This window comes from Hermetia illucens, chromosome 2 (assembly GCF_905115235.1).
Source record: "Hermetia illucens chromosome 2, iHerIll2.2.curated.20191125, whole genome shotgun sequence".
Taxonomy (NCBI): Eukaryota; Metazoa; Arthropoda; class Insecta; order Diptera; family Stratiomyidae; genus Hermetia; species Hermetia illucens.
This window is the reverse complement of record NC_051850.1, coordinates 153,066,238-153,093,246: the sequence shown is the minus strand read 5'-3', so window position 1 is coordinate 153,093,246 and position 27,009 is coordinate 153,066,238. Positions and strand designations below refer to the sequence as shown.

The 27,009-nt window shown below is 40.4% G+C and overlaps 1 protein-coding gene across 4 annotated transcripts in view; it reads left to right on the top strand.

Annotated features, from left to right (window-relative positions):
* The window catches only part of LOC119649008 (NAD(+) hydrolase sarm1), a 199,395-nt gene that overhangs the window by 113,592 nt on the left and 58,794 nt on the right, over positions 1 to 27,009 (top strand). For all 4 annotated transcript variants that reach the window (XM_038050953.1, XM_038050954.1, XM_038050955.1 and 1 more), the window contains one exon: positions 25,650 to 25,838. In XM_038050953.1, the coding sequence (XP_037906881.1) occupies positions 25,650 to 25,838 (189 nt within the window). Of the gene's footprint in view, positions 1 to 25,649; positions 25,839 to 27,009 lie in introns of those variants that run through there.

Genomic DNA, 27,009 nt, shown 5'->3' with positions numbered 1-27,009 from the left:
GAACTGTTGTCCATATTCCAACAGTTTTTCCATTGCCTGCCGCAGAGAGAAAATCTGATCTGTTGCTGATTTACCTGGAGTGAAGCCTCTTTGGTATGAGCCAATGATGTTCTGGGCGTATGGGGCTATCGGGCTGACAAGATAGAGGAGAATATCTTATAGATGGTACTCAGCAACGTGATACCTCTATAATTGCTGCACTGTCTGATATCTCCCTTTTTATGTATGAGACAGATTATGCCTCGTTGCCAATCGTCAGGCATTGATTCGCTGTCCCATTCCTTGAGTACAAGTTGATGAGCCACTTGGTGTAACTGGTCGCCTCCATATTTAACCAATTCGGCTGTAATTCCATCGGCTCCTGGCGACTTATGATTTTTTAGCCGATGAATTGCACGGACTGTTTCTCCTAAACTTGTTGGTGGCAGTATTTGTCCGTCGTCTTCAGTTGGCGGGACCTCCAACTCGCCGATGTTCTGGTTGTTCAGTAGCTCATCAAAGTACTCAACCCATCGCTCTAATATGCCCATTCTGTCGGAAATCAGATTTCCCTCTTTGTCTCGGCAGGATGAGCATCGAGGTGTATAAGGCTTCATCCTGCTTGTTGGTAAAACTTGCGCGCCTGGTGCGGTTGCTCCCTGTACATTTCTAGTTCACAGACTTGTTGGTTCTCCCAGGCTTCCTTTTTCCGTCTGTGAAGTCGCTTCTCCGCTCGACGGAGTTCGTGATAAGTCTCTGCGCGTGCCCGCGTTCTTTGAGAATGCAACATTACTCGGTATGCGGCATTCTTCCGTTCCGTTGCTAGCTTACATTCATCGTCAAACCAGCCGTTCCGACTCCTTTTGCGGCTGGGGCCAAGTATATTTGTGGCCGTATCCATGATAACGTTCTTCACGTGGTTGTGAAGATCATTAGTTGATGCTTCATTTCCAGGTCCTCTGTTGACTGCGGTTATTGCAGCATCCATTTCCCTCTTATAGGTGTTGCGGAGGGTTGTGTTGTGGATGGCTTCAGTGTTCACTCTCACCTGATTGTCAGAGGGGATTCTAGGTGGTATTGTTATTCGAGCTCGGAGCACCATGCCAACGAGATAGTGATCCGAGTCTATATTGGCCCCCCTATATGTTCTGACATTCATCAAGGCTGAGAGGTGGCGGCGTTCGATCAACACGTGGTCAATTTGGTTGAAAGTGGTCCCGTCTGGAGAAGCCCACGTATGTTTGTGGACCGCTTTCCGCGCAAACCAGGTACTTCCAACAACCATTTCGTGTAACCCTGCTAATTGAATAGTCCGCAGTCCGTTATCATTTGTTTTTTCGTGTAAGCTATGGGTCAGCAAATGCCCCGTAAAAACAGAATAATCAGTTCGCAAGTTGAAGTTTGATTGATGCAGGATATGATTGAGATATCACTGTTTAATGGTGGATATTGCATAGGGATATTTTAGGTGTATCCATTATTTTTCCAATAGATGGCTTTAGTAATCTTTGTATCGCCGTGTGTAATTTCGATCAATAGATGATTTGGAAAGATGATATTCCGTACACATTTCTGGGGCAGTTTTATATATATACATGGTTGCTATTCACCCCTCATGGGTGTAGCGGGTCAGCCCAACAGTCGCTACCTTACCACTGTTGCGGCCACGAATGTTGTTGACTTTGTATATATGAATTCAAAAACCCGACACGGGTGTCAATTATATTGGCTCAAAAACGGTCGGTTTGCAACCTTAGCTGGTCTAAGCCTAAAAAACTACAATATTTGTTCGAGAATAGAGTGCTGGCCTGATTCTGAGATCACCACTCCATCCTCATCTCTATCCTTAACCAAAGATAGTTTTGCTGTGTATTGGTGAGATTGCTAACGAATCTCATAAGCTGCACCTGCACTGTCAACTATTGAACAGTTTGACGGAAACATTTAGCACGCGGAGTTATTCAAATGGGGGAGAATTGTATTATTTGGTTTATTTTAGAGGGGGGAATCGTAGCATCCCGGCAAGAATTCAAATTTTCCCATTTAATTTCGTGGATGCTTGCAATTCCACCTGTTAAAGTACACTTAACATTTAATGGCTTCCACATTACCAGCGATGTTCAAGTGCTCTGACACCCAAATGAAGATCATATCGTTCAGTTGACTAAATTTCAGTAGTAACTGGTGGCAACTCCACATCAATTAGCTTTTATATCGTTGTTATTTAGTGCTGATTACGCTGCATTTTTATCGCAAATATTTTTCTACTGGCAATAAAATGGCAAGAGGCCTACTCGTCAGAGTAGACTTAACACTTAATGGTCGGATACGAAATGCTGGCTATGGTCTCGCCATTGTAAATTCAAACCTTTGACCTTTGAGTGTCCTGAAACCCAAATCAGGAACATATCCTTCAGTCGGCCAAGTTTCAGTGGCAACTGGTCTCGTCTCTATGGTTTTACGTGGGTACCTGTCTCGGGACTTAATCCTACGGTCTTCTTAAGACACGGATTGATTTCGTGATCACAATCAGAGCCCCACTGCGACAAGCTACAATGGTACCAGTCTATACCGAGTGCATGGCTCAGCATTCATACTGGTTGATGCGAGACCTACCTACATCTCTACCGAACTAAGGAGTACGGCTCCCGTGTTGAAACGCAACATCACTTCGAGGCGCGAAAGTCTCTGTTCGCTTGAACGTAACCACAACCCCCATGAAGGTCCTACTAGGAGGCCACCCGCAACAACCGAGTTGAACGCATATGCAACAGGAATTCTCCTGAAGTATGTGAATTCAGGGGCTATCCGGGTTCCCATATTACCAGTATACACCTGGTAAGGTTTCGTGACCTATTGCCATTTCAGATGAATCCCCGTGCAGACTAGGGTCTGATCACCCTAACTAGACCTTTGAAGCTTGCAACTACTGCATTACGGCCAGCAAACAAATGTGATACAGCGTCTCCGGGTGCGCCACTACGAAGGTTCTCCTCGCCCACTTAGTTCCGGTTCGGCGATAGAGTTGCCGTCCCGTTTTCCTCACCGCCACCTCTGAGTACCAGTGGCAACTGGTGGGAACTTCATCCCAATTGGCTTTTAGGTCCTTCTTGTTTAGTGTTGATAACGCCGCCTACCTGTGGGAGCAGATTGGAATGGCCCACTGTGCTACCTGAGGCAGGTGTTGAGTTATATTTTTAAGTATCTACCATATGTCTAGCTGAAAATGGTTTATGGTGCAGACTTATTGAATGTTTCTTCTGGAACGAATATTCGTGGCACCACGGTGCCTGCATTGTACGCAGCTTTCCTTTTCATTGCAGGTGTTCGCTTTATGGCCTAGCTGACTGCATTTACGGCATGTTGCCCTTCTGTCAGGTCCCTGACAGGTTGCAGATGTGTGCCCATAATCCAAACATCTGTAACATTTGGTTGGGTGGCCCGGATTCGTATCCTAGACACTACCTAACCAATTCTTATTTTCCCGCTGTTTAGAAGCTTCCTCTCGTATTGCTCAGCAACTTCCATAACAGCATGTTTTTGGGCTCAGGAGTTCGCAGAGGTTTATACCAATCCGGGCATTGGTTATCTCCACACATTCGCGTTTGATGGGCTCTTCTACCTCGTTCTTTTCTGTGAAGCAGTCAAGGTCGCGGATTTCCACAGAACACGTGGATTCCAGGCTGGAAACCAAAGCTTTTTCTCCCAGAACCCCCTTGATTGCTTCACAGAACGTAACTTTATTTATTGTCCTCGCCCTTAGTTCGGCTAGGTTTCCACCACCCTTCGTTTTACGGATGGAAGACACTTCTGCTCCGTCATCTTCGGGTTTGATCTTGTAACTTGTTCACTGAGGACTTCCGGAAAAATCTTGCCTTAATAAGTAGAGCTGGGTGTCTAGTCCTCCTTCGTCTCCTCATCTTTTCTTTTAGTGCTTCGTCTTTCATGTCCGCCTTAATTTTAGGCAGAGGTTTTTCTGATGATGCGACGTGTTGTTGTCTCTTGTTCCTCTTTGCCTTCTTATTTTGAGCCCTGGAGAGTACCCGAGTGAAGTCTCCGTGGTTGCATTAGAAGTACCTATTATGATATTTTAGAGACAAAGATCTGAGTATTCTATCTTGGTTTAAGTTTAATGATAGCTGGTCCTACAATGGACAGTATATTTAATAATTCCTTTAAATGGGAGAAAGGGGAGGAAATATCCCACTTACTATTAGCACCTAAACTCAAATGTCATGTTCTTCATAATATAAAATAAAAACAATTTGCAATACCGAACTGAAACTCATTGGGCTGTCTATAATTTGATGGAAAATGATAAAAATCACTTTCAACTCAATAAATTTTAACTCGTATCGGCGCTCAATATAATGCTTCTTACATCGATTAAATTATGGCTTCTTCAAATTTTGTCAGTTGCACAACCAATTTAATTATAAAAGTTAATAATTAATTGCATGAATACATTTTGAAGGTCTCTCCATCAGCGAAACCTCATGCATTAGTTTTTGCTCAACCCGATGATATTTATACATTGAATCAAGATGTACGAATGCGAATTCAATATTGCTTTACTCTGTTCTCAGTTGGGTCTTTATTCAAATTTTCATCGCGGTTTTAACAGGATTCCTAATATGGGAAATCCATTACTTTTAACAGAAATCGTTCGACTAGTTGTGAAATGCCTTTTGGGCTTCGTGTGGCGTTTTTCGCTCTTTTGGTAGCTGGCTGTGGTTGTATCTTTTCCTAAATATAATTTGGTTTCTAACCCCCAAAGGCAGTAGGCAATTTCGATTTCTGTGCCTGATTTGCAATGATGAAAGTAAAATTGAGATAAGCGAAAGTAGATGAAAATCACGATCTTTTGCATTTCTCACGTTGTGTGGGATTACCTTCAAGGTTGTATCTATAATCCGCTGGTTCATTTTCCTGACATCTGTTTGCAATACTGTTTCATTGGGGTTAATTGCGTGTGTATATGAATTCAAATCAAATCTTCGCTGGAAACCCAACGCACTTACAAACAGCAATTGAATTATAAATGATATTTATTTATTCGAATTCATCTGAGACTATTGAGTTGATAGATATTTATTCAAAGCAGTCGACCTAAGGAACTCCCCTTTCGTTGGAAAATCCTTTCTGATTGAAAACTGAATGGGACAATTGGGCTTTTATCGACGCGTCCTATTCATTTTTCACATTTAATGTATATTTGATTGACAACCACTTGAAGGGAACTTAACATTCCACATATTACCATTGAGCGCTATGTATATGCGTCGATTTGCAGGCATTCTGTCGCCAGTGATCATCTTAACATGTCTGTTTGTATGTCCTCATTATCCGGCTCGTTCGCTTTTAAGTTGTTAACGACTTTATTTGCGAGTGTTACATAAAATAAACATTTCATTCAGTTCAGATATCAAAAATGGACAACTCTTGGAACATCTTATGTACGTTTGAGTTATTGTGATGACAATCATACAAAAGCGCATTCAATTCAATTGAGAGAATGGCCACTGGGACTTAATTATGTGGAGAAGCAATCGAGGCATTCATAAGTTTTTAAATAGTAATTATTGATGGCGACCGGCGTTTCTAGACGTTTATAACAGAAATGATTTTCATGATTCCGCACGTGACTGCAACTCAATTTAAATATCCTTATTCATATGCACTTCTTACGCTTTTAAGTTTTATAATGATATAAAATATTGATTGATATGAGGGTTAATAGACAATGTGGAAAGCATTGATCTATTACGTCTGTAGAAATGCCAGCCAGTACCCCTTATGCTCACATTTGTCAATCACTAATGGGCGGAAGTTTAGAAGAGACTTCACTCATCGAGATGTCAATTTGTTAGGAGTTGAAGGACTTACTGGACTCTTATGTGGAATGAAATTTGCAATGTAAGTATTGGACGAGATTACTGTGAACGCGATAGCAAATTAAACGGTTATGTACACCACGTGCAATAACAGCACAGATCTTCACCTCCGGGCTACATTTTCAACAGTCCTGGCTTAATATTTCAGGGACTCGAGGAAGGTAATCTGTCCAACACCACAAAATAAACCTCTATGGAATGTTTCTAATGGTTGGCAGATTTTATTTAGCTATATATAATCGTCATCATCATCATCAACGGCGCAACAACCGGTATCCGGTCTAGGCCTGCCTTAATAAGGAACTCCAGACATCCCGGTTTTGCGCCGAGGTCCACCAATTCGATATCCCTAAAAGCTGTTTGGCGTCCTGGCCTACGCCATCGCTCCATCTTAGGCAGGGTCTGTTCGTCTTCTTTTTCCACCATAGATATTGCCCTTATAGACTTTCCGGGTGGGATCGTCCTCATCCATGCGGATTAAGTGACCCGGCCACCGTAACCTATTGAGCCGAATTTTATCCACAACCGGACGGTCATGGTATCGCTCACAGATTTCGTCATTGTGTAGGCTACGGAATCGTCCATCCTCATATAGGGGGCCAAAAATTCTTCGGAGGATTCTTCTCTTGAACGCGGCCAAAAATTCGCAATTCTTCTTGCTAAGTCTCCGAGGAATACATGAGGACTGGCAAGATCATTGTCTTGTACAGTAAGAGCTTTGACCCTATGGTGGGACGTTTCGAGCGTTACAGTTTTTGTACGCTGAACTAGGCTCTGTTGGCTGACAACAACCGTGCGCGGATTTCATCATCGTAGCTGTTATCGGTTGTGATTTTCGACCCTAGATAGGAGAAATTGTTAACGGTCTCAAAGTCCTCCTATCCTTATTCTTCCTGTTTGACCAGTGCGGTTTGATGTTGGCTGGTTCATTTTCGGTGCTGACGTTGCCACCATATATTTTGTCTTGCCTTCATTGATGTGCCGCCCTAGATCTCGCGCCGCCTGCTCGATCTGGATGAAGGCAGTTTGTATGTCTCGGATGGTTCTTCCCATGATGTCGATATCGTCAGCATAGGCCAGTAGTTGGGTGGACTTGAAGAGGATCGTACCTCTTGCATTTGCCTCAGCATCACGTATCACTTTCTCGAGGGTCAGGTTAAAGAGGACGCATGATAGGGCATCCCCTTATCGTAGACCGTTGTTGATGTCGAAAGGTCTTGAAAGTGATCCTGCTGCTTTTATCTGGCCTCACACATTGGTCAGGGTCAGCCTAGTCAGTCTTATTAATTTCGTCGGGATATCGAATTCTCTCACGGCCGTGCACAGTTTTACCCTGGCTATGCTATCATATAATAATAATAATAATAATCGTTGGCACAACAATCCATATTGGATCAGGGCCTTGAAGTGTGTTAGAGCACTTGATTCAAGACCGTAACGGTACACTACAGTAGACTGTAGGAGACAATGTGGTCAGCATTGCGCTCGCCCGAGATTATTACCCCGATTTGACTCAGGTACTCATTCACAGCTGAGTCGACTGGTATCCGACGTCAAATCACGGTACAAATTCCATTGCCACCAGTGAGATTTGAACCGCGACCTTCCGTACGACAGCCTTGCGCTCTAACCACTCAGCTATCCGGACACCTGCTACCATAGGCGGCTTTAAAGTTGATGAACAGATGGTGCAACTGTTGTCCATATTCCAACAGTTTTTTCATTGCTTGCTGCAGAGAGAAAATTTGATCTGTTGCTGATTTGCCTGGAGTGAAGCCTCTTTGGTATGGGCCAATGATGTTCTGGGCGTATGGGGCTACCCGGCCTAGCAAAATAGTGGAGAATATCTTATTGATGGTACTCAGCAACTACAACTAATTGCTACACTGTGTGATATCTCCCTTTTTATGTATGAGACAGATAATGCCTCGTTGCCAATCGTTAGACATTGATTCGCTGTCCAATACCTTGAGCACATGTTGATGAACCACTTGATGTAACTGGTCGCCTCCATATTCAACCAACTCGGCTGTAATTCCATCGGCTCCTGGCGACTTATGATTTTTTAGCCGATGAATTGCACGGACTGTTTCTCCTAAACTTGGTGCTATAACATATATAATAATAAAGATATGATATGTGAAGTGAACCGCCACAATCTGGAAAGTATTTAAAATGCTGGATTTAAGGCCAAACGTTTTTGGAGAGAATGGTTTTTTTGACAAAGTTAAGAATTAGGTGAACAATTTTTAAATCAGACGAAATTAATTGAATTCATACTTCATATCTTGCATTGACCGAAATGGATGATGGTTTGAAGGAGCTGTGTCTTATTATCAACAAGCCGTAGACCGAAGAAGTTCCCTGGAATGATGTATTTCACTGTCAAAACGGTATACGAACAATCATTGCCATAGAACAGAATCATTTTCATACTTCGAGATAGGTCTTGCTTCTCAGTCAGATTGCTTAATTTCACCAATGAATGTTTATCATTCCTCCAAAATTTTGTCAGCATTCCGTTATTGGTTTTACATTGTATTGATGCTGGATGGTTTTGTGGCTTTTTACATTCAGGGTTATCATAGGCAATTAATTTCTCCTCGCCCGTAACAGTTTGGTGCAGAGAACCCTATCTTTAAAAGATGCAAATAAGCAAAGAAACTTCAAAATATTACATCACCACTTTTCGTTAACGGTAATGGTTGAGTTTCAACTCCATCCGTGTAGAGGGTAGTCTCCCTTTTGCTCCCTTATGGCGCTTCAAAGTGAGATTTTCTCAATATCATAATCAAGTTTGAATTTTCAATCTTATTCCTCAAAGAGGAAGTGATCGAGAAATTATGTAAAAAGAAAACAAGTCGGGAAACCGGAAGCTGGACGCTTCAGGTACGAAAGGTTTTGTGTATTTCTTAGTACGTAGCACGTAATATATCCATATATTATGTGAGGGTATCCACTTTCGGGTGATATTGACATTGATAGTCTTCAATTTTCAAAGAAGCAACAACTTCGACGTATTATAAATTTGTTAGTAATAGTGCGATTTCCATCAAACTTGGTACGATCATGCTCTACATTATAGCCTACATTACTGCAGAATTTCGTGCCGCTAGGATAAATTTAAGGGGGGTTTCCAGCCAATTACAAAAAATTATAGTAATATACTATTATTAACTTTCTTTGAACAGATCTCGGTATGAAAGGTATTTCGGAGCCAAGGCACCATATAGTGGCAGCCTCCTGATTTTTTTCAGATTTTTCGGTTGGGTAGTTTCTGAGAATGGCCCCCTTAAAGAAATGATCACTTTCAACCCCCCGCACTGCCCACGTTTCCAAGAAATGTCAAAACTAAGAGCGGCTCCGAAAAGTACTAATCGAGACCTTTAATTTGATACCCCACATGACTATATTCGGTGAAAAAAAATTTTATACCCCCCTTTTGCATGTATGGGGACCCCCCCTTAAATTCAACGTAAAAGGATGTAACTCACTGTATGTGTGAGCGTTCACAGTTCCCAACTTTCTACCAAATTTGGTGTCAATCGCTATAACCGTCTCCGAGAAAAATGCGTGTGACGGACAGACAGACAGACAGACAGACGGACAGACAGACAGACAGACGGTAAACCGATTTTAATAAGGTTTTGTGTTTACACAAAACCTTAAAAATGGTTCTTCCTTCTTAACCCCGGTGAAGAATTTCGGTTGTCATCATTGCTCTTGTTACGGCGGCTCAAAGTGGGACTGTTCTCATACCATAATGGAAGAGTTTATTTTGAATCCCATTTCCTGAAAGGAAGTTCTTTGCTTTCTAATTCTATTGAAAAATTATGGCGGTCGCATCCATCCCTCATCTTTAAAAATTAATGGCGCTTAAAAGGCCGGGGGCCGGGTGTTTTGATATTATCATGTAAAGTTTGATTTGCCAACTCAAAGGGAACGCGTTGAAAATCTAACCTCGACCTTGTTATCTTTGCTCAAATGTGAAACCTATTGGTTCAGCTATCATTAGCTTTTGTCGCGATTAAGCTGGATTTGCATTCAATTATGCTTGTGAAAATTGTGTTTGAAGAATTGATAATATTTGTACGTTACGACTCGTCCTGTTTGAAATGAGAGGCTAACGCACAACCAACTCGACAATCGCACTGTCAATGAAAATTAACTGGGAAGTGATATCCCACCAGATTTCATTTCATTTGATTTGTCATGGATGAGGCGCACACACACACAGACTCATACATTTTGAACCCTCACTCTCCTATGTTTCACCCACTATTAGAAATAAAATTAATTTTGAAAAGTACTAACGGAGCGGTTTCATTTTAGTATCCCACATGACCATATTGTGTGAAGAAAAATCCTACACTTCTCTTTTCCATGCGCTACTACTACCAACTACGAGTTTTGATCGGGTTTGAAAGGGGGTGCCTCCGTCTCCCCCTCTATTGGAAACTGGGTTTGGGGTTGAAAATTCAACCTTTATCAAAATTATAATTCAGTCGTCAGTTGAAAAATATTGTCCAACGAAGCGCACGTCTCCGATGCGCAAAAGTTTGAAACTAATCAAATATGCGTTGTGCAATTTATTTGACAGTGTATGGCACCTATAAGGGATTTATTTTTTCCAGTGAAAATTAAGAGGAAACGCTGAAGAGAATAAGCAAAACGAATTGTAATGTCGACTTCTACTTTTCATACCACTGGAAATATGTATATATAAAGTACTACCTGACCTTGTTCTGCCTGAGTATATTTGCAAAAACTACGGATTTTCTTCGTGTACTGGAAGAAGTAAACAAATCAGATGATACACAGACCCTTACACTTTGTCCTCACGTATTCGAGAAAGGCATTCAGACCAGAGTCTGCAATGGGACTCATGTGAAGTGGCTCTTGCCACGAAGCTTCCTAGAGGTTACTTTTGAGCTCTAGTATAGAATCGCGCTGTAAAACTCGTAGTAGATAGGTCTCTCATGCACTAAATATAAACCAGTACCTCTGTGCCAATCTCGGCGGGGCTCTGGTTGTTATTCTCAAATCAAGCCATGTCTGAAGAAGACCGTGAGATTATGCCTACATGCCAAACATTTATGTTAAATCCGCGGGACTTTCATGTCCCTGTAACTTGAATGTGGGTGTGAAATTACCATATTTTGCAACGTTCGTCGTTTCAAACGATGCCGTTTGAAAGCATGCATATTTCCGAATTTCCTGTAAAAAGTATTTGGATTCTTGAATAGCTCCAGCAATATCAGTTAGAAGTAGATTTCGTGGATCAGTCAGTAATGCACAAGTTCGAAGATTTGAAATTAGTACACCATATTGTTGAGATCTTTCGACAGTTCTTGATGTGGAAGCTCATGCTATCAAATCATGCATGTTGTTTTTACTATATTTCAACAGCTCTTAAAGAAGAAGTTTTGATCCGTTCTGTTTTTGGCGTGGGTTTTATTTGTCTGCTGTTTCAGCGGCTCTTAAAGTAGAGGCTCTGGTTCGTTCTATTTCTAGTCGTGAGTCTGGTTCGTTAGATATTTCAGCAGCTCTACTGTCTGGCAGTTGCTGTGCATGCTCGCTTGGTCTTCAAAAGTCCGATTTTTGGGTAAAACTTTCAATCATTTTCAAAATTGAATGTCTCACCAATCACAATCATTATTTCTCATGACTGGTTGAAACAATCTATTGCAGTGTCATCTAGAAGCAAGTTAAAACGGCGTGAGCAGCTCCAAAATATTTTCCATTGAAAACCCTATATATATATACAAATTTCCATAGAGACTGGGTGCACGGTGTAGAAGTTAACCCTTTGCAGCGCCATCTAAGAGCGAATTAGGGCAACCTGTATACCGTAAAAACTTTCTCCATTTAGAAAATTCATATATATGTATATATACCAGATGGGCTGAACACATAGAACAAAATTTTTTAATAAAATTTAGGTTCAAAATAGGCCTCAGTTTCGGCGATTACCTCTTCATCGGCGCTAAATTTCTTTTCAGCGAGCATTCTCTTGAGGTCTAAGAACAGGAAAAAGTCGCTGCGGCTCAGGTGGTGGATGCCGAAGCAATTCGAAGTCCAATTTATGCAATTGTGCCATCGTTTTCATTAATTTGTAACACGGTGCATTGTCTTGATGAAACATCACTTTCTTTTTTCTTCAAATGGGACCATTTTTCCTTCGAAAGCCCCAATAACGCTATGTAATAGTCGCTGTTAATGGTTTTTCCCTTCTCAAGATAGTCGATGAATATTGTACCTTCGCATCCCAAAATACTGATGCCATAGCCTTGTCAGCCGGCTGTTGCGTCTTTCCACGGCTTCGAATCAATTCACCACGTGCATGCACTGAGATGACGATCGTTTTGATTCTGGTGTGAAGTAATGGAGCCATATTTCGTCCATTGTCACTTATCGACGCATTTTCACGGAGGAACAGCTTCAAACACTGCTCAGAATCGTCAACATTCATGTACGATATGTTCAACGCATTTCTTTGATATATTAGAGCTTCAGCTATCTCGATCAACTGCTTTTTGCGGCCATTCAAAATTATTTTGTGGACTTTTTTGATGTTTTCGTCGTTAGCAGCCTGTTTGGAACGTCCACTTCATGCATCGTCCTCGGTGCTCTTTTCGGCTAGTTCAAACTTGGCAAACCACTTCTCAACGGTAGATTTGCCTAGTGCAAAGTGCGGATAATATTTTTCGCTTGAGCAGTATTTTTTTTTCTTCAAAAAGCAATGTTTTATTAACACACGAAATTACTTTTTATCCAATTTCTTCAAACTGACAAAAGTTGCTTCACTAAAAATGCTCTATCCCACAAACTAATAGTCGCCAGCTGCCAAATTTGTAGACGTGTCTTTTGGAGATTAGGGTTAACTAAAAATCATATGGATTTAATACTATTAGCGCCATTTGTTTGTTGGCCTACGAATTCTTTAGCGCACCGGTATATATAAGATATTGTTAATTTCCCTAATTGCCACCGATTGAAACAACCATCACAGAAATAAATACATACTACGATCGCGAGCTTCCTGAATCGACCATCTTCTATTAAGGTTTTTGCTATTTTTCCGTAGTCAGTGGTCCCCCCGCAGGGGGCATAGTATAGTATAGCACCATCTTCTCTAACCCTTATCGCTGAAATCCAAGGTCTCATCCCTCTGCTGCTGCTTTGTTCGATAGTATAACAATGAAATTTATTTATTTTGTAAAGACCATCACTTGACTAGTCTTAGTTGATACACACCAAATGGTTGCTCTATTGAAAATTGGGGAGTTTGAACTGTCAACGAGAGAGGGTCAGGAAAATTAAATGTTTATCTCCATCTGCGGAGGTGGTGGGAATGTTACGAAAGAGAAGGGAAGGTCCACCCTTTCTAACCCTGTCGAAAACTCGTGGTGCGTCATAGTGAAGCTTTAGTTTTCAACTCTACTGTTGAAAAATTCCGACAGTCACTTTCCACTTAAAAATCACCTGCACATGTGTGGAAGGGGACGGAGGAGGAAGTAGGCGACCATCCTCTACAGCCACCCTTGCGAATCGCGCTAATTATTTCTTCACTAATAAGGCTTTTACCGATATGAAAATAGCCCCATTTGGGGTGTCGAAAATTTTTAAGAAGGGGTAACCGTCACGAATTTGCATTATAGTATGAGAGTTTGGACCTTTTTATTTCTCTTAAAAAATATAAAAATTCTCTCCGTCTGGGGTGGGGCTAGAAAATCAAATTTGACCATAATGATATCAAAATACTCCACACTTTATACGTCATAGCCTTTTAAGAGGGTCGCAATTTTTTACCGAAGTTGAAGAAAGTGTGTCTCCTGCCTCTCCTTTCATGCTTCCCAAGCTTCCTCCCGTATATTCAGGAATAAGTGTACATCATGTTCTGATAGAATGTATCACTTCATTTTAAGAGTAACTTGACAGTCTCCGCCTCTAGCTAGCTTTTATGCCTACTTATTTCGGTTCTGGATGGTGGACCAAAATGTATGCTTTTTCAAGTTACTACTTATCCTTTATTAGTCCTATAAAAACGATACTATAATAGAAATTGGAAAATTTGTGGGATGAAGGGACAGAAAAATTGAAATTGGAACATCTGCTGTGTGAAGTGGCAGATTCGTGAATTTTTAAATCGGCTCTGGTCTTCCCTTGGAGATGGAATAGCCACTTTGGGTTAATCATCTGGCCAAAGGATGACCAGATGACCTCAAGTTCCATGACAATTTCCAAAATTTCTAACATTCTGGTGCCATTTGTAATTTGTTTTTCGACTTGTCTTATTCCTAGCTATTGTTCATTACTTGCGAGTATTATCCGTGTTTAATTTATCATAATAGGAATGTTGAATGAACTAGTTTCTGAGAAGAAAATTAAAATTCACACAGCAGATCTAGTCTGATATTATTACTCCAAATTCTAAATGCAGATATACTCACCCATAAGAGTGCTTACATCCAGATACATATCGTTGGCATTTAGCCATTCACCGAGACTATAATACAAACATAAATTACTGATATCTTATATATTTCCTCCAAAGACATTTAATCACGTTTCCATTCTGTGAAAGCATTGCAATAAATAAGAAACGTGTTTGCATTCTACACATTCTACTTGACTATAATTGTATTTCGATGGGAGTCTTAGAAAGTATTCAATTAAATTGCAACATTTTAAAATGCATTAGATGTCGATGTAGCCCAGAGTAATTTACATGTAGGAAACTAGTAAAGTGGATAAATTTTGAATAAGAATGTGACAACGTGCGGTAGCGACCATTCGAAAGCAGAAAGCAAGGGTTCTTTAATGCAGAGTGCAACACAACGATATTGGGTTGCAAATCATGTACCTGTTGATTGTACTTCCGCGTAGCATCTTCCCTGAAATCAATATTAATTGTACTTTCCATTGATTCCCAGCCATGTTAGGCAGGAGTTATGTTTCAAACAATCGCAAATCTTTTAGACTTGACTAGAATATCTGAAGAGAGTTACAAAGAGTTCCGTCAGCTAAATTACTCAACTTTGTTATCAAAAGGGAGGGAGGTCAAATTGATAGGATTTATTATGGTTTGTCCAAGAAAGTAAGCTAGGAACAGATCATGACTGCGACAATGGGCGGACTCCTCGACCCTCCTGCAACATTACCAAGTTTTGGAGCAGTTCCTATTATTTTCAAGGTTTTAATTCCGTATAAATATATGATCGCGTCGTTTTAGTGCTCCTTTCTCTTGCTTTTGAGAGCTTTTGTTAACATCAAATAGCATCATCTTTTTGACATTTTTAATAGTTTTATATATGTATCACATTACGAAAATATATTAGAGATCTAAAAGGTATCAATTTCAGAGATTACCAGCATATTCAGTGCATTGATCGCGAAATCTGTAATATTTGGTTTTGAATAAACATGATCATAAAAGTCATCCGATGGTTTATTGAGGATTAGATCACTTTTAAACTAGCCCAACATTACACATTCATTTGTGTTCGTTTGCATATCTTCAAAACAAATCCATATATTGTTTGTTCGTTAGGAAATATAAATCTGCACCGATAGTAATCAACATAATGGGTCATACTAATGGCATTCTGTGTGTGCTTTACTGGGAGAAATCGAATTTTAATGTTTTCTGGTGTCATATAGGAATCTAAATTAATACGTTGTTCATTTTCATGACAAAGTTCTCAAACATGTTGCATAAATTTGAATAGTGGCTCCAAGTATTCACTGAAGTTGATGAACTGCAATTAGGACAAGGAAAAAACATGTTTTGATGATATCGCTGGTGCTAACATCATCTTGTTTCTTTTAACTGAAGGAGGAGCATCTGAAATGATTGGATCGTAAAATATTTAGTGTAGAATGTTAGAGGTGAGAAAAACCACAACAATGAATCTTTTTGAAAAACAGGATCCCATGGGTACAAGGCATAAGATATATTTAAAAGAAATAATATTATTAACAGCCTCAGCTTCTTCAGAAGTCAAACGATATTTCTCTTACTCTTAGGAAAATAAAGAACGCAGGTGGGTGGTTATGAAAAAACACTGTTTACGTTTTAGTTGAGGAATTTTACATTCCAAATGCCGATTTCATCAAAATATATTGTACTAAAAAAATAAACAAATATAGCAATGAAAAAAAAAAGACAAAATTTATTTTTTAATGCAGAATAATGAGTTTTTATTCCTCATATACCGGTATTTCGAGGACCAGTTGTCCTCTTCCTCAGTGAGTGAACTGCCAATTAATTCTTGATTAATTAATTAATTCTTTTTTCCTCCCGTATCTTGTGGATGATGAAACTCTTCTTAATTACCCTTAAGTTATACTCCGTTATTGTACGTTTCTGATCGATGATGTGTCTGGTTGCCAATGATTTGAGGGCATGTGTTGGTCTGCTTATGATTCTGGTCTGGTTGGTTTTATATGATTCTTCACAATCGATGCAGGTTATCTGATAGATTCCGCTTTTCTCGCTATCTTCTTGACGCTTTTTAATCGTGTCTTTAGTTGATGTGGTCTGCTGATAGGTACCACTTCGATGTCATGTTTCCTTAGGATGTTTTTCACCTGGTAGCTAATTTGGGAATGAATGATAGGAACTTGACGTTTTTTAGATGGTCCCGTTTGTGTAAAAAATGTCGTCAGGTTATTTCTTTCCATTTTCGCAATTTTTTTAAGGTTTTGTTTACAAAACAAAACCTTATTAAAATTATTTCAATTTCTGTTTGTCTGTCTGTCTGCCTTTTCTTTATGGATGGCGGTGGAAATCTTACAAAGACACTGCCGCGCCACGTTGCAGTAGTGTGTGAGATTCTCACCCACTAAAACCACCCCCACTTTCTCCTTCTCCGTGGAATCGCCGCAAAGCATTACTTCGCAGGGTGGATTGCGCTTTAAGCGACTAAGCCTTCCGTTCTTCGCGTCCTCCTTGCGCACTCTGCTTTTCCAAGTTCCTGTATTCTTTTGAATGCGGAGTTCACTGTACACCAGTTTCCCTTCGACTTCAACATTTCCCCGGCGCTATTTTGGTTGACTTTCAGGGAGTCTTCCAGACTCCTCTTTTCTGAGAAAAATCGTGGACAGTGGAACATAACATGCTCCGAGTCCTCAGGTGTGCAACCACACCACAAAAGGGAGAATCATCCAGCTTGAATTGGTGCAGGTACGTCCTGTAACCACCATGTCTTGACAGGAATTGCGTCAGATGGTAGTTAATCTCGTCGTGTCGTTGCTGGATCCACTCCTCAATACGGTTAATCAAAGTGTGGGTCCAGCGACCCCTCTGCGAGTCGTCCCACCGTTACTGCCACTTCTCCACCGACTCTCGCCTTGCCGCCTTTCGGTATTATACCATCCTTTTCAGGAGGATTCATTTTCCTTTTCTCGTACAGGCAGCGTGTCTCACTTGCCAGAATGTCTATCGGGATCATTTCCGCAATAACACACGCTGCCTCGCCTGATATTGTTCTGAAGGCGCTGCACACCCTTAGCGCTACTAAACGGTAAGTCATATTTACCCTCCTCCGATTACTCTCACACGCTAGTGCTTCCTTCCAAACTGGTGCCGCGTATAATAGTGTGGAGCGAACCACTCCGGCCACAAGTAATCTGCGACTGTATCTTGGGCCTCCAATGTTAGGCATCATTCACGCTAATGACACGCTGGTATTTACCGCTTTTTCACAGGCATAGTCCAGATGTCCCTTGAAATTGATTTTAGCGTCAATCATTACCCCTAGGTATTTGATAACCGGTTTCGAAGTGATGATGTGACCACCAAATTATTAACCGTAACCATCTCCAGCCACGCTTTTATGGCGTAATGGTTTTCTTAGCGTACATTTCAACGTCTTCAGGTTGTTTCGCGACAACAACCACAGCTAGATCATCTGTGAAACCCTTTTAGCCAGTGAGCTTTTTATTCACTCCCATTTTTTATGTCCAACGTCACCAACGTCAAACTGCTGTGCCGTACAGCAGTTTTTAGACGACATCGCGTCTCGAGCCAGCTTCAAAACAACGTTTATGGCGTCGATCGTTGAGTAGGCTTGACGAAATCCAAATTGTCGCTCCGATAGTCCATCCTTATATTCATTAATAGGAAACAGTCTATTGTAGATGACACTTTCGAGCATCTTTCCTGCTCTGTCGATGAGGCAAATCGATCGGTATGATGATGGGTGTCCTGTTTGCTTATTCCGCTTCGGAAGCAAAACTAGTTTTAGCCTCTTCCACCGGCCGGGGAAAACTCCTTCTACCATGTATGTTTCAAAAACGCTGATAAACCAGTCGGGTCTGGTCTTAGCAACGAGTTCAAGAGCTCTATTGGGAACAGCATTCAGACCGGGTGCTTTTTTATCACCAATTTTGCGCAAGTTCCTCCTCAGTTACCGGAGGTATGGTGTAGACGTCCAATGCTTACTTGTGTTGTTTGCACTCCCCTTTATGCGGGGGGAAGAGCGCCATCACGATATCGCGCAGAAGATGCGGTCAGGTAAGTTGTGGTGCTCGCCATCTCGTCTTCTTCATAACCACCCTGCAAGCTCCTTGAAGCATTTTTGCTTGCTGGTCCGTATAGCTCGCTAACTGTCTGTCTGTCTGTCTGTCACACGCACTTTCTCACAAACGGTTATACCGATTGATACGAAATTTGGTGAGAAGGTGGGAACTGTGACCACCCAGACATGCTGTGAATGATATCCATCTACGTTGGGATTAAGAGGGATCAAAATGCAAAAGGGGGTGTAAAAATTTTTTTTCATCGAATATAGTCACGCTGGGTATCAAATGAAAGGTCTCAATTAGTACTTTTCAAAGCTAGTCTTAGTTTTCAGAATTGTTAGAAAGGTGGACAGTGGGAGGGGTCGAAAGTAATGATTTCGTTAACGGATCCATTCTCAGAAACTACCCACCCATCTGAAAAAAAACCATGAAGCAGCCTCTATATGGTGTCCAGGCCCCAAATTATCTCCATATCGATATCTGCGCAAATTTAGTTTATAATAGTATATTACCATACTTTTCTGGAAATGGAGTAAAATCTCCTCAAGTTTATCCCAGAGTTATAAAAGTTGGTGGTAGTATAGAATATAATATGAAGCATTACTATTACTAACAAAGTTACAGTAGCTCAAAGTTGACTTTTCCGTGAAAATTTGCTGGAACTAAATATCAATATTCCACTAAAGTAAGTACTCTGACATGCTAAATGCATATACATAATGGGCTACGTACAAATGGGATAGTTTTGCACTCAAATATACTCACAGAAGAAGCAAACAAAACCTTTCATACCTGAAGCGCCGAGCTTCCGGTTTCCGACTCGTTAATATTTGTCTGTCACGGAACTTTATAAACAAATGTTTTTCGAAAATATATTTCTTGGAAAGTAATGGTTTTCTTACAATCTAATGTACCTTTCCTCAAAAACCATAATAGATATACATAGTTACAATTTTTATCTATAGTTTTCTATACGTCTGTTCAAAAGGTTCAAATTTCTTCTAAAGTGAAAGAGGAATTACGGTGGCTTAGGCCAGAGAACCTGAAACCGCCAAATTTAAAAGGAAATTTGATTATTACTGAAAAATGATGCCCCTATCTGTAATATGACTTTCGATCATACATCGATATCTGCCCGAACAAATTTAACATTTCTAAAACATGGTAATTAATATAGATAGTATACAAAAGTATAGTATTTTAGAAACTTGTGCCGGTTTCCCAGTTTATTTAACATTGTTCTGATTGTAATTATAATTTAAATGTAGAAGTGTTGCTTTATTAAAGCTACAACTACACTCCCGTGTTTCTTTATCAACGCCTAATGCATGCCACTTATCTATTGATTATTTCGAAGCCTTTATACATACATAAATTCACAAATCTTTTCCAAAAGCAAAAATTGACAGTTCGTCTCGATCAAATAAATCTGAGCTTCTGACATCATTCATTATAAAGCTATCAATCAAAAGGTAACTCTTTTCAAATTAACACCGGAAAATTCCTACCTAAAGAATAAATTTTGCCAAGAAAAAATGCATATCATGCTTCCTACTATTAAATAAAAGAACCTCTTTCACCGCGTCTTCCAACGACAAGCTATCATGATTAGATTTGACACCCCTACTTCTCCAGAATATTGAAAGATACCCGCGAAATTCGTAACCAGTTCCGCTATTCATAAATGAATCATAAATCTAAAAATTAATATTTACTTTCTTATCAGAAAATTATGCGACAAAAAAGTGTGATGAAGTCAGAAACAAATACTAAATTTATAGTCACCTTATTAGTAAGGCTGGATCTTCCGGTTTGAAGCAATATAAATGCGACCATAACTGCAATAATTTAATGAGCATTTTAAACTTTAAGCTAGAATGCTATTGGCCAATTTCGGTAACGCCTTTAAATCGTAAGAATTGAAACGTTCGTATTTGCTATCCACAATATCTTGCAGCGAACATAAAAGATTATTTTTATTATTTGTATGAACTTATCAGATATTTACATAGAGATTACTGAATCCATAGGAATATTTATCGATCGATTGATTTCTTAAAAGCTACGTAATATATACCATTCACTTTCTAGAAGCTCCTGCATGTCTAAGCTCCTCCTAAAGGGGGGATGATAACACCATGATCAATTACGTCACTTTTGAATTTTGTTTGAATCTTTATCAGCGCCAGCGGTTTGACTAAGTACCTGTACTGATACTATGGTCGGTTTTTTCATTAAAAATAGAAATTCTATGGAATTTATACTACTATTCCGGGAAATTATCAGTTGTTCCCTGTGGCCAGAAGTGATGTCAGTCATTTATAATTTTATCGGTGATGGAATATCTGAAAACGGGAATTCATTGAAAGATACTAATAATCAGCTGTATGTGTACATTTTTTGGTCTAGTAATTCAATAAATAATGAAGTAGATTTCAATGATTAATGCAATGGAATTTTTACCGGAAAGTATTCAAAAACATTGTAGAGTAATCATTAAATATATATATAAATATAGTACTAATATAAACTATAGAAATAATAGGACGAAATCTTATCTGGTCAACACGGCAAAACTATAGCCATCCCATATGAATTTCAATATATTTTCGAAGTAGGTACACCTACTTTGGTAGGTCAACCTTTTGTTAGTTGTTACTTCGCCCATCCGTTTTGGCAACGAGCGGAATATAATTTCATATATAGTTTTAACTTACCGTACTCGCATCTTTTTGCCCATCTAGTTAGTTAGTTTAGTTAAATGGGGGGAGTCGCAGCTCCGAGCACTCAGGCCATTATTAGGCCCATTGTACTATCCTGGTAAGTTGCCTATTCAATGGCTTCCCGCCTACGGTGTTCGCAGGCTTTAGCGAATCTGAGAACATTCTCAAGAGGCAGAGAGTGTGCAGATTCTTCATTGAAGAAAACCTTGCCAAGGTGTCTTCGTCTGAGATCTGAGGATGCCGGGCAGCTGCATAAAAAGTGCAGGGCAGTTTCCTCCTCCTCCTCACATTGGCTGCACACAGCCGAAACCACTTCCCCAATCTTTTCCATATGGTAGTTTAAGGGGCAGTGTCCCGTCAAAAGCCCTACTAGGGTTTTCATGTCCCACTTCTTAAGGGACAACAAAAATGCCGCTCTAGTGGCCCTAGGCTCCTTCACAAGGATTTTCGCTTGCCGGCAAGAGTCCAAATTTCTCCACTCGGTTGCGGGAATCCTTGCAATTTCACCTTTCTGAGTAGACTTGACAGTAGATGGTCGGATTCCAAGAGCTGGTTCTGGGCCCACCATTGTGGATCCAGCCCCCTCATTACCGGCGATGTTAGAGTGCCCCGGCACCCACATCAGGAATGTTTCGTTCAGTCGGCCAAGTTTCAGCAGCACCTGATGACAATTCCACATCAACTGGCTTGATATGTTGTTGCCATCTAGTGCTGATAATGCCGCCCGACTGTGGGAACAGATTCGAATGGTGCGACCCCTCCATTTTTGTCGCAGACATTCTTCAGCTGCCAATGAAATGGCATATATCTCCGCCTGGAATATGGTCGTCATTTTTCCGAGGGGTCGGGCCAGTTCTATAATCGGATTCTCCGAGAACACGCCTGCACCCGATCCATGCTCCGTGACTGACCCGTCGGTGAAGATTATTAGGTCTGTAATCTGAAAAGACTCATGGCCATTTTGCCCATCTAGTTCTGGCGTTCTTTAACGTAGACTCATTGGTTGACTCAAGTCTAGCGCTGGTGCCGGTTATGAAAATTTTAACAGGCAATGCAGGTGATATGAGTCGTTTGGTCGTCCCTATGCAGATCCTCATTTCGAATATACCAGAGAGCCTCTAGTATGCTTCTTAACACCTTGTTTTGAAAAGTTTGAACAACTTTGGTGTTGGTTTTCGTAACTCGGCCCCAGAGCTCTATATGGTCTTAACAACCTGTTTATAACTGACAGCGAGATTCCGTTCTAGAATGAAGAATATTTCAATAGTACAGTGTTACGGACCAATGGAGGCTTACAATTAAAAGGAAGTGATTTTCTACGAGTATTTGAATGTCGGACCAAGAGAAGCTTTCTAAAGGTGACCATGTGATCGTTATGGGCCACCCTAGGTAGGCTCCGCCAACACTGCTCGGACATATGATCGGGAAAATGGGCTTGGCGACCATAACAATAGTAGTGTGAAGTCTGAGAATTTCTGCTGCTTCCACCGCCTTATCATTGTTGGCACATTGTTCTATCACAGAGATGGTCATAGGGTTAGTTGGATTTCAATTGACCGATAACATACGAGGAATCATATTGACCACATTGCGGTGAGTTGTAGATTTACGAGCTGTTCTGGATGCTGGTAACAAGGAAAGCGATGAAATCGGTCTCGAAAAGAATCATCGGATGGTTACTTGCATGTTGCCTCCGCTGCTTCTCGCTGGTTGGGAAGCTTTGGGTCCACAAATTCACATACATTGTCCGGAAAGGAAAAGCTGCCGTAAACAACAATGATTTCACTATCGTATATTAGATCATGGAAGAACTTGCAAGTGATCGCAAGTCTTTCGGCGGTCCAGTTAGGAATGCTAACGATTGTCCCCTCACCGTTAAGCTACTTAAAAGTAGCAGGAGCACTTCACTATGGTTCTCTATCGTATAACATTCGATAAATTTCCGCCTCTTGAGGATGAAATTTCTAGTCAACGCAACATGGACTGCCCCTCCAAATAGATGAAATCATAATGGCCGTCTATAAACTCTAACCGAGTAATGCCGCTGGACTTGATGGTCTCCCTTGATGTCTGCCAAGCTTTTACTTCCATTTACACGAAAATCCTGGGAATCTGAGGTATTTCGCAGAGAATGGAGGAGCAAGATTATCGTTAAGATCGCGCTAGATCTTCCTGCACTGACTACATCAACATATTGGGGATCATTTTGAAACTGTGCGGAGTTTACATAGCCAGTCAACACAGAGTCTGTGTCTAGTACTCTACGTACGAAGTGCATTTCCGAGAAATTGATAGCTATTATAAGATCGACATATGGCATCGAATATGCAAAATGTCACTTTCTGCACCGAAATAAAAATCCAAAACGGAGTTGGCCAGGGTTGCGTCCTGTTGCCTGTCGTCTTCTTGTTATCCAAGATTTTCCTCATGCTGCTTTGGCTGGAGGACTACTTGCTGTCTCAGTGCTAATGAATTATGAACCAAATGGATTTGGAAAAGAAGGCAAGCATGATCAGACTAAAAGGGAACACCAACAAAATCAATCATCATCAATTTTACGGATTATCGCACTCCTATCGGTATTAACGTTCAGAACATTGTAAGCATTGATCAAGTGTATATTTTTTTGTTTAAAATCTGGAAATGCAGCTATGTCATCTACAACGTCAACTCGAGACTGCACCGTGCAAATGTTCTTCCTACGTGACTATATGGGAGTAGTAAATGGAAATCAAATCGAGCGTATCCTTGCGGTGCTTCTAGTGATAAACTGAGTTGATTTGTTCGGACCAGATGTTCGTAGATAGGCCACGCATCAAGAAAAAGTGGCTACTGATTTGTCAGTTACGTCATGTAATGGAATTGATTAATACCGGGACAGCCGAAGAGTGGGTCGCTCCAGAAAGTGGAACAGAAGTGCAAGATTGTCGGGGAGTCCCTAAGAGAACTGCAGCAGTTCAACTAGGTAGATTGATGAATTCTTCAGAAGCAACCTTTCAAACATCTTGTCCATAGTTGGGAGAAGCGATATTGGTTGATACAATTCGATTTTACTTGCCTTCTTCCCTGGTTTATGGATCATTATAACTTAAGTCGCTTTCCATTCTCGAGAAACATATTTTACTGCAAACGTTGCGTTTATTATTTGCGGTAGCTTGACTAGACCTTTTTCTGGCAATTCTTTCAATGCCCTTTAGATTGACTTAGTAGTCAAAAATCCTATTGGTAAGCGCCTTTGCTTTACAATAATTTCGGCTCACCGCTCACCTCGGGCTACCGAAACCAGATATTGTTTGGATTCTCGAATGTATGTACACTCTTCGATAACGATACTGGGGGTTCTCAGAATGCTCGCTTTTTCCAACTTGAGTGGGAATTCCAGCGATATAAGCTGGATATTCTGGGCCGAAGCGAAATAAGATGATGGAACTCTGGAGATCACTCCTCTCCATTTTACGTCACTAATGGCTAGGCTTTTTTCTGTTGACATTGTGATCGTGATGAAGGGTCTGAAGGCCAACACATTGCTCGGATATGTGATGAGGAAACTCGATCTTGCGACAGTGACGATAATGGTGGGAGGTTCATGGATTTATACAACTGCTACCGCCTCGTCATTAGTGACACATTGATCGAGCATAGAGTCTGCTATACGGTCAGTTGGGTTTCAACTGACAGACACCCCACGAGCAATCAGATCGACCACTTCGCGATAAGCAGAAGATGTAGGAATTGTCTCCTAGATGTGCGTAACAAGAAAGGCACTGACGGCTTTGAAAAGGGTCATCACCTGATGGTCGCTTACGCTCGCTGAGATGTGCGGACATGCGTAACAAGAGAGGCGCTGACATTGGTTTCGAAAGGGATTGTCATCCAATGGTCGCTTACTTTCGGTTGCGTGTTATCTCCGCCACCTCTCACAACCCCTAAATTCAACATTGACCGCTTGTATGATCCACCTGTCGCTTGATAGTCGGAGAGCAATCGAATATCAGATATACTGAGTAAAACGCCTGAGAATATCGTATGTTCGACTGATATGCAGGTCGTTGGCCACGTCCTGGAAGGGCGTCATAAGATCTCGCTGACTGCGGGATTGTGGAAGCAGATCAATAAACGGAAGGGGCTAAAGTCTCTATTGACCACTGCGAGTGATAGGTCCCCTGCCTCCAACTTGTTCGACTTTACCAACTTTGTCGTCAAATGTCTAAATTCACAGCAAGAAGTGTATACCATTTACACTGACTTTGGTGCAGCCTTCGACACTGTAAATTACCAGATACTTCTATCGAAACTCTCGACTCTAAGTATTCTCATGTTCTGATGACTGCGCATCTCGCTCCCCCCTCCCCTCCTCTGGCATCCCAGAGGGATCTACTCTGGGTTCTTTATTATTTTTGTTTGTTATCATTGACCTAAGAATTGTATCATAGAGCTTCATTTAGATTAGATTCTAATACTTTCCTCGATATAACCTCCAACAAAAATCAAATAATTAACGTTTGCCCATTCTTTATCATTACAGATGTCAGAATTTCCAGATCAAACACATGTTAATCCGGCAACAGCCGCAATGCTTGAAAATTTTCACAAGAAAAGCGGCACGCTTGGTGCAACAACAGCCACCACAACGACAAATACTCGACAAAATTTAATGAATACATCTAGCAGTAGTTCCAGTAGTGTTAAGGAAACATCATCAACGTCACAACAGGTAATTAGCTGCTATTGTAAATTATAGATAATCTTGGTAGATAATTCCCCGGATGCAATAAGTGTGAACAAGTTTTCTTGAGGAATGTGAACCTACTTAGTGACTTAAATTTGTAAGTTACGTAAAGCTAGGTAAGACCAGGTATGACTAAGCCTTCAAGGAGACAATGCGTCTCGCAATGAAGAGTACAATCCTTTTGATAAGAAATAATTATCGTACAGATATAGCATTTGACACTTTAAATATACATTCTATCCTATTTTATATAGGGACTTTAGGCTCTTAATTATTTTAATGATTGATTGATGATTCATTATTGAATTGAGTTTACTCAAAGTACCTACATAAGTACGACCACAACAGCTTTCAACAGCTTCAAATAGTATAGTAGCTTTCCATTTATTATTTCTCACAATGTGCACAACATTTATTATGCATATTTATATTAAAAATCTGCGATATGATGCTGCGATAACGACTACATATGTGTGTACTGACAACAAAACACTAGAAATATCGGATTGCCAGTTAACCATTTTTGAAAATGTAATTAGCACATGCAACCAGATAGCAAAATGATCTAAAGCCACCTATTGAAAGTATTATAGATATTTAAGCTTCCTCATTAGATGGTTATTTTTAAACATTTTTGACAGACATACAGACGAAAAAATCTACAATTTTGGCAACGACACTTCATGGGATGCAATTTTGGAATTAGTCATAAAACTTGGAATATCTTGGTCAGGGATGAGATTGATAGTTTATGTAGGTGCGTAGTGCTAAGCGAAACTAGTCACAATTTCAACAACTGTATGAGTTTCGTGGAGAAAATAGAATTCTCGTTCTAAAATAATCCGGTGTTGTTATAAATATAGAACAAATAATGAGTGGTTCCAGATTATTCGGCAGAATTGATCTTTAAAAAATTCTATGATGAATAAAAGAGGGATCGAATGTTTCTATTTATATTTTCCTAGTGTCTATGTACTGAAAGGGCTGTTTTCTGCTTGTATAATATTTGACTGCGAGTCTCTCACCTTCGGAAAAGATATCCAATTAGGGATTTCCCGAATTTCAAAACAATGGAATTTATTGTTTGTGTTCATTAGTTATCACCGAAATCATAATCTGATAGTCAAAATTAGGCATGTTTTCATCGCTGTAATTG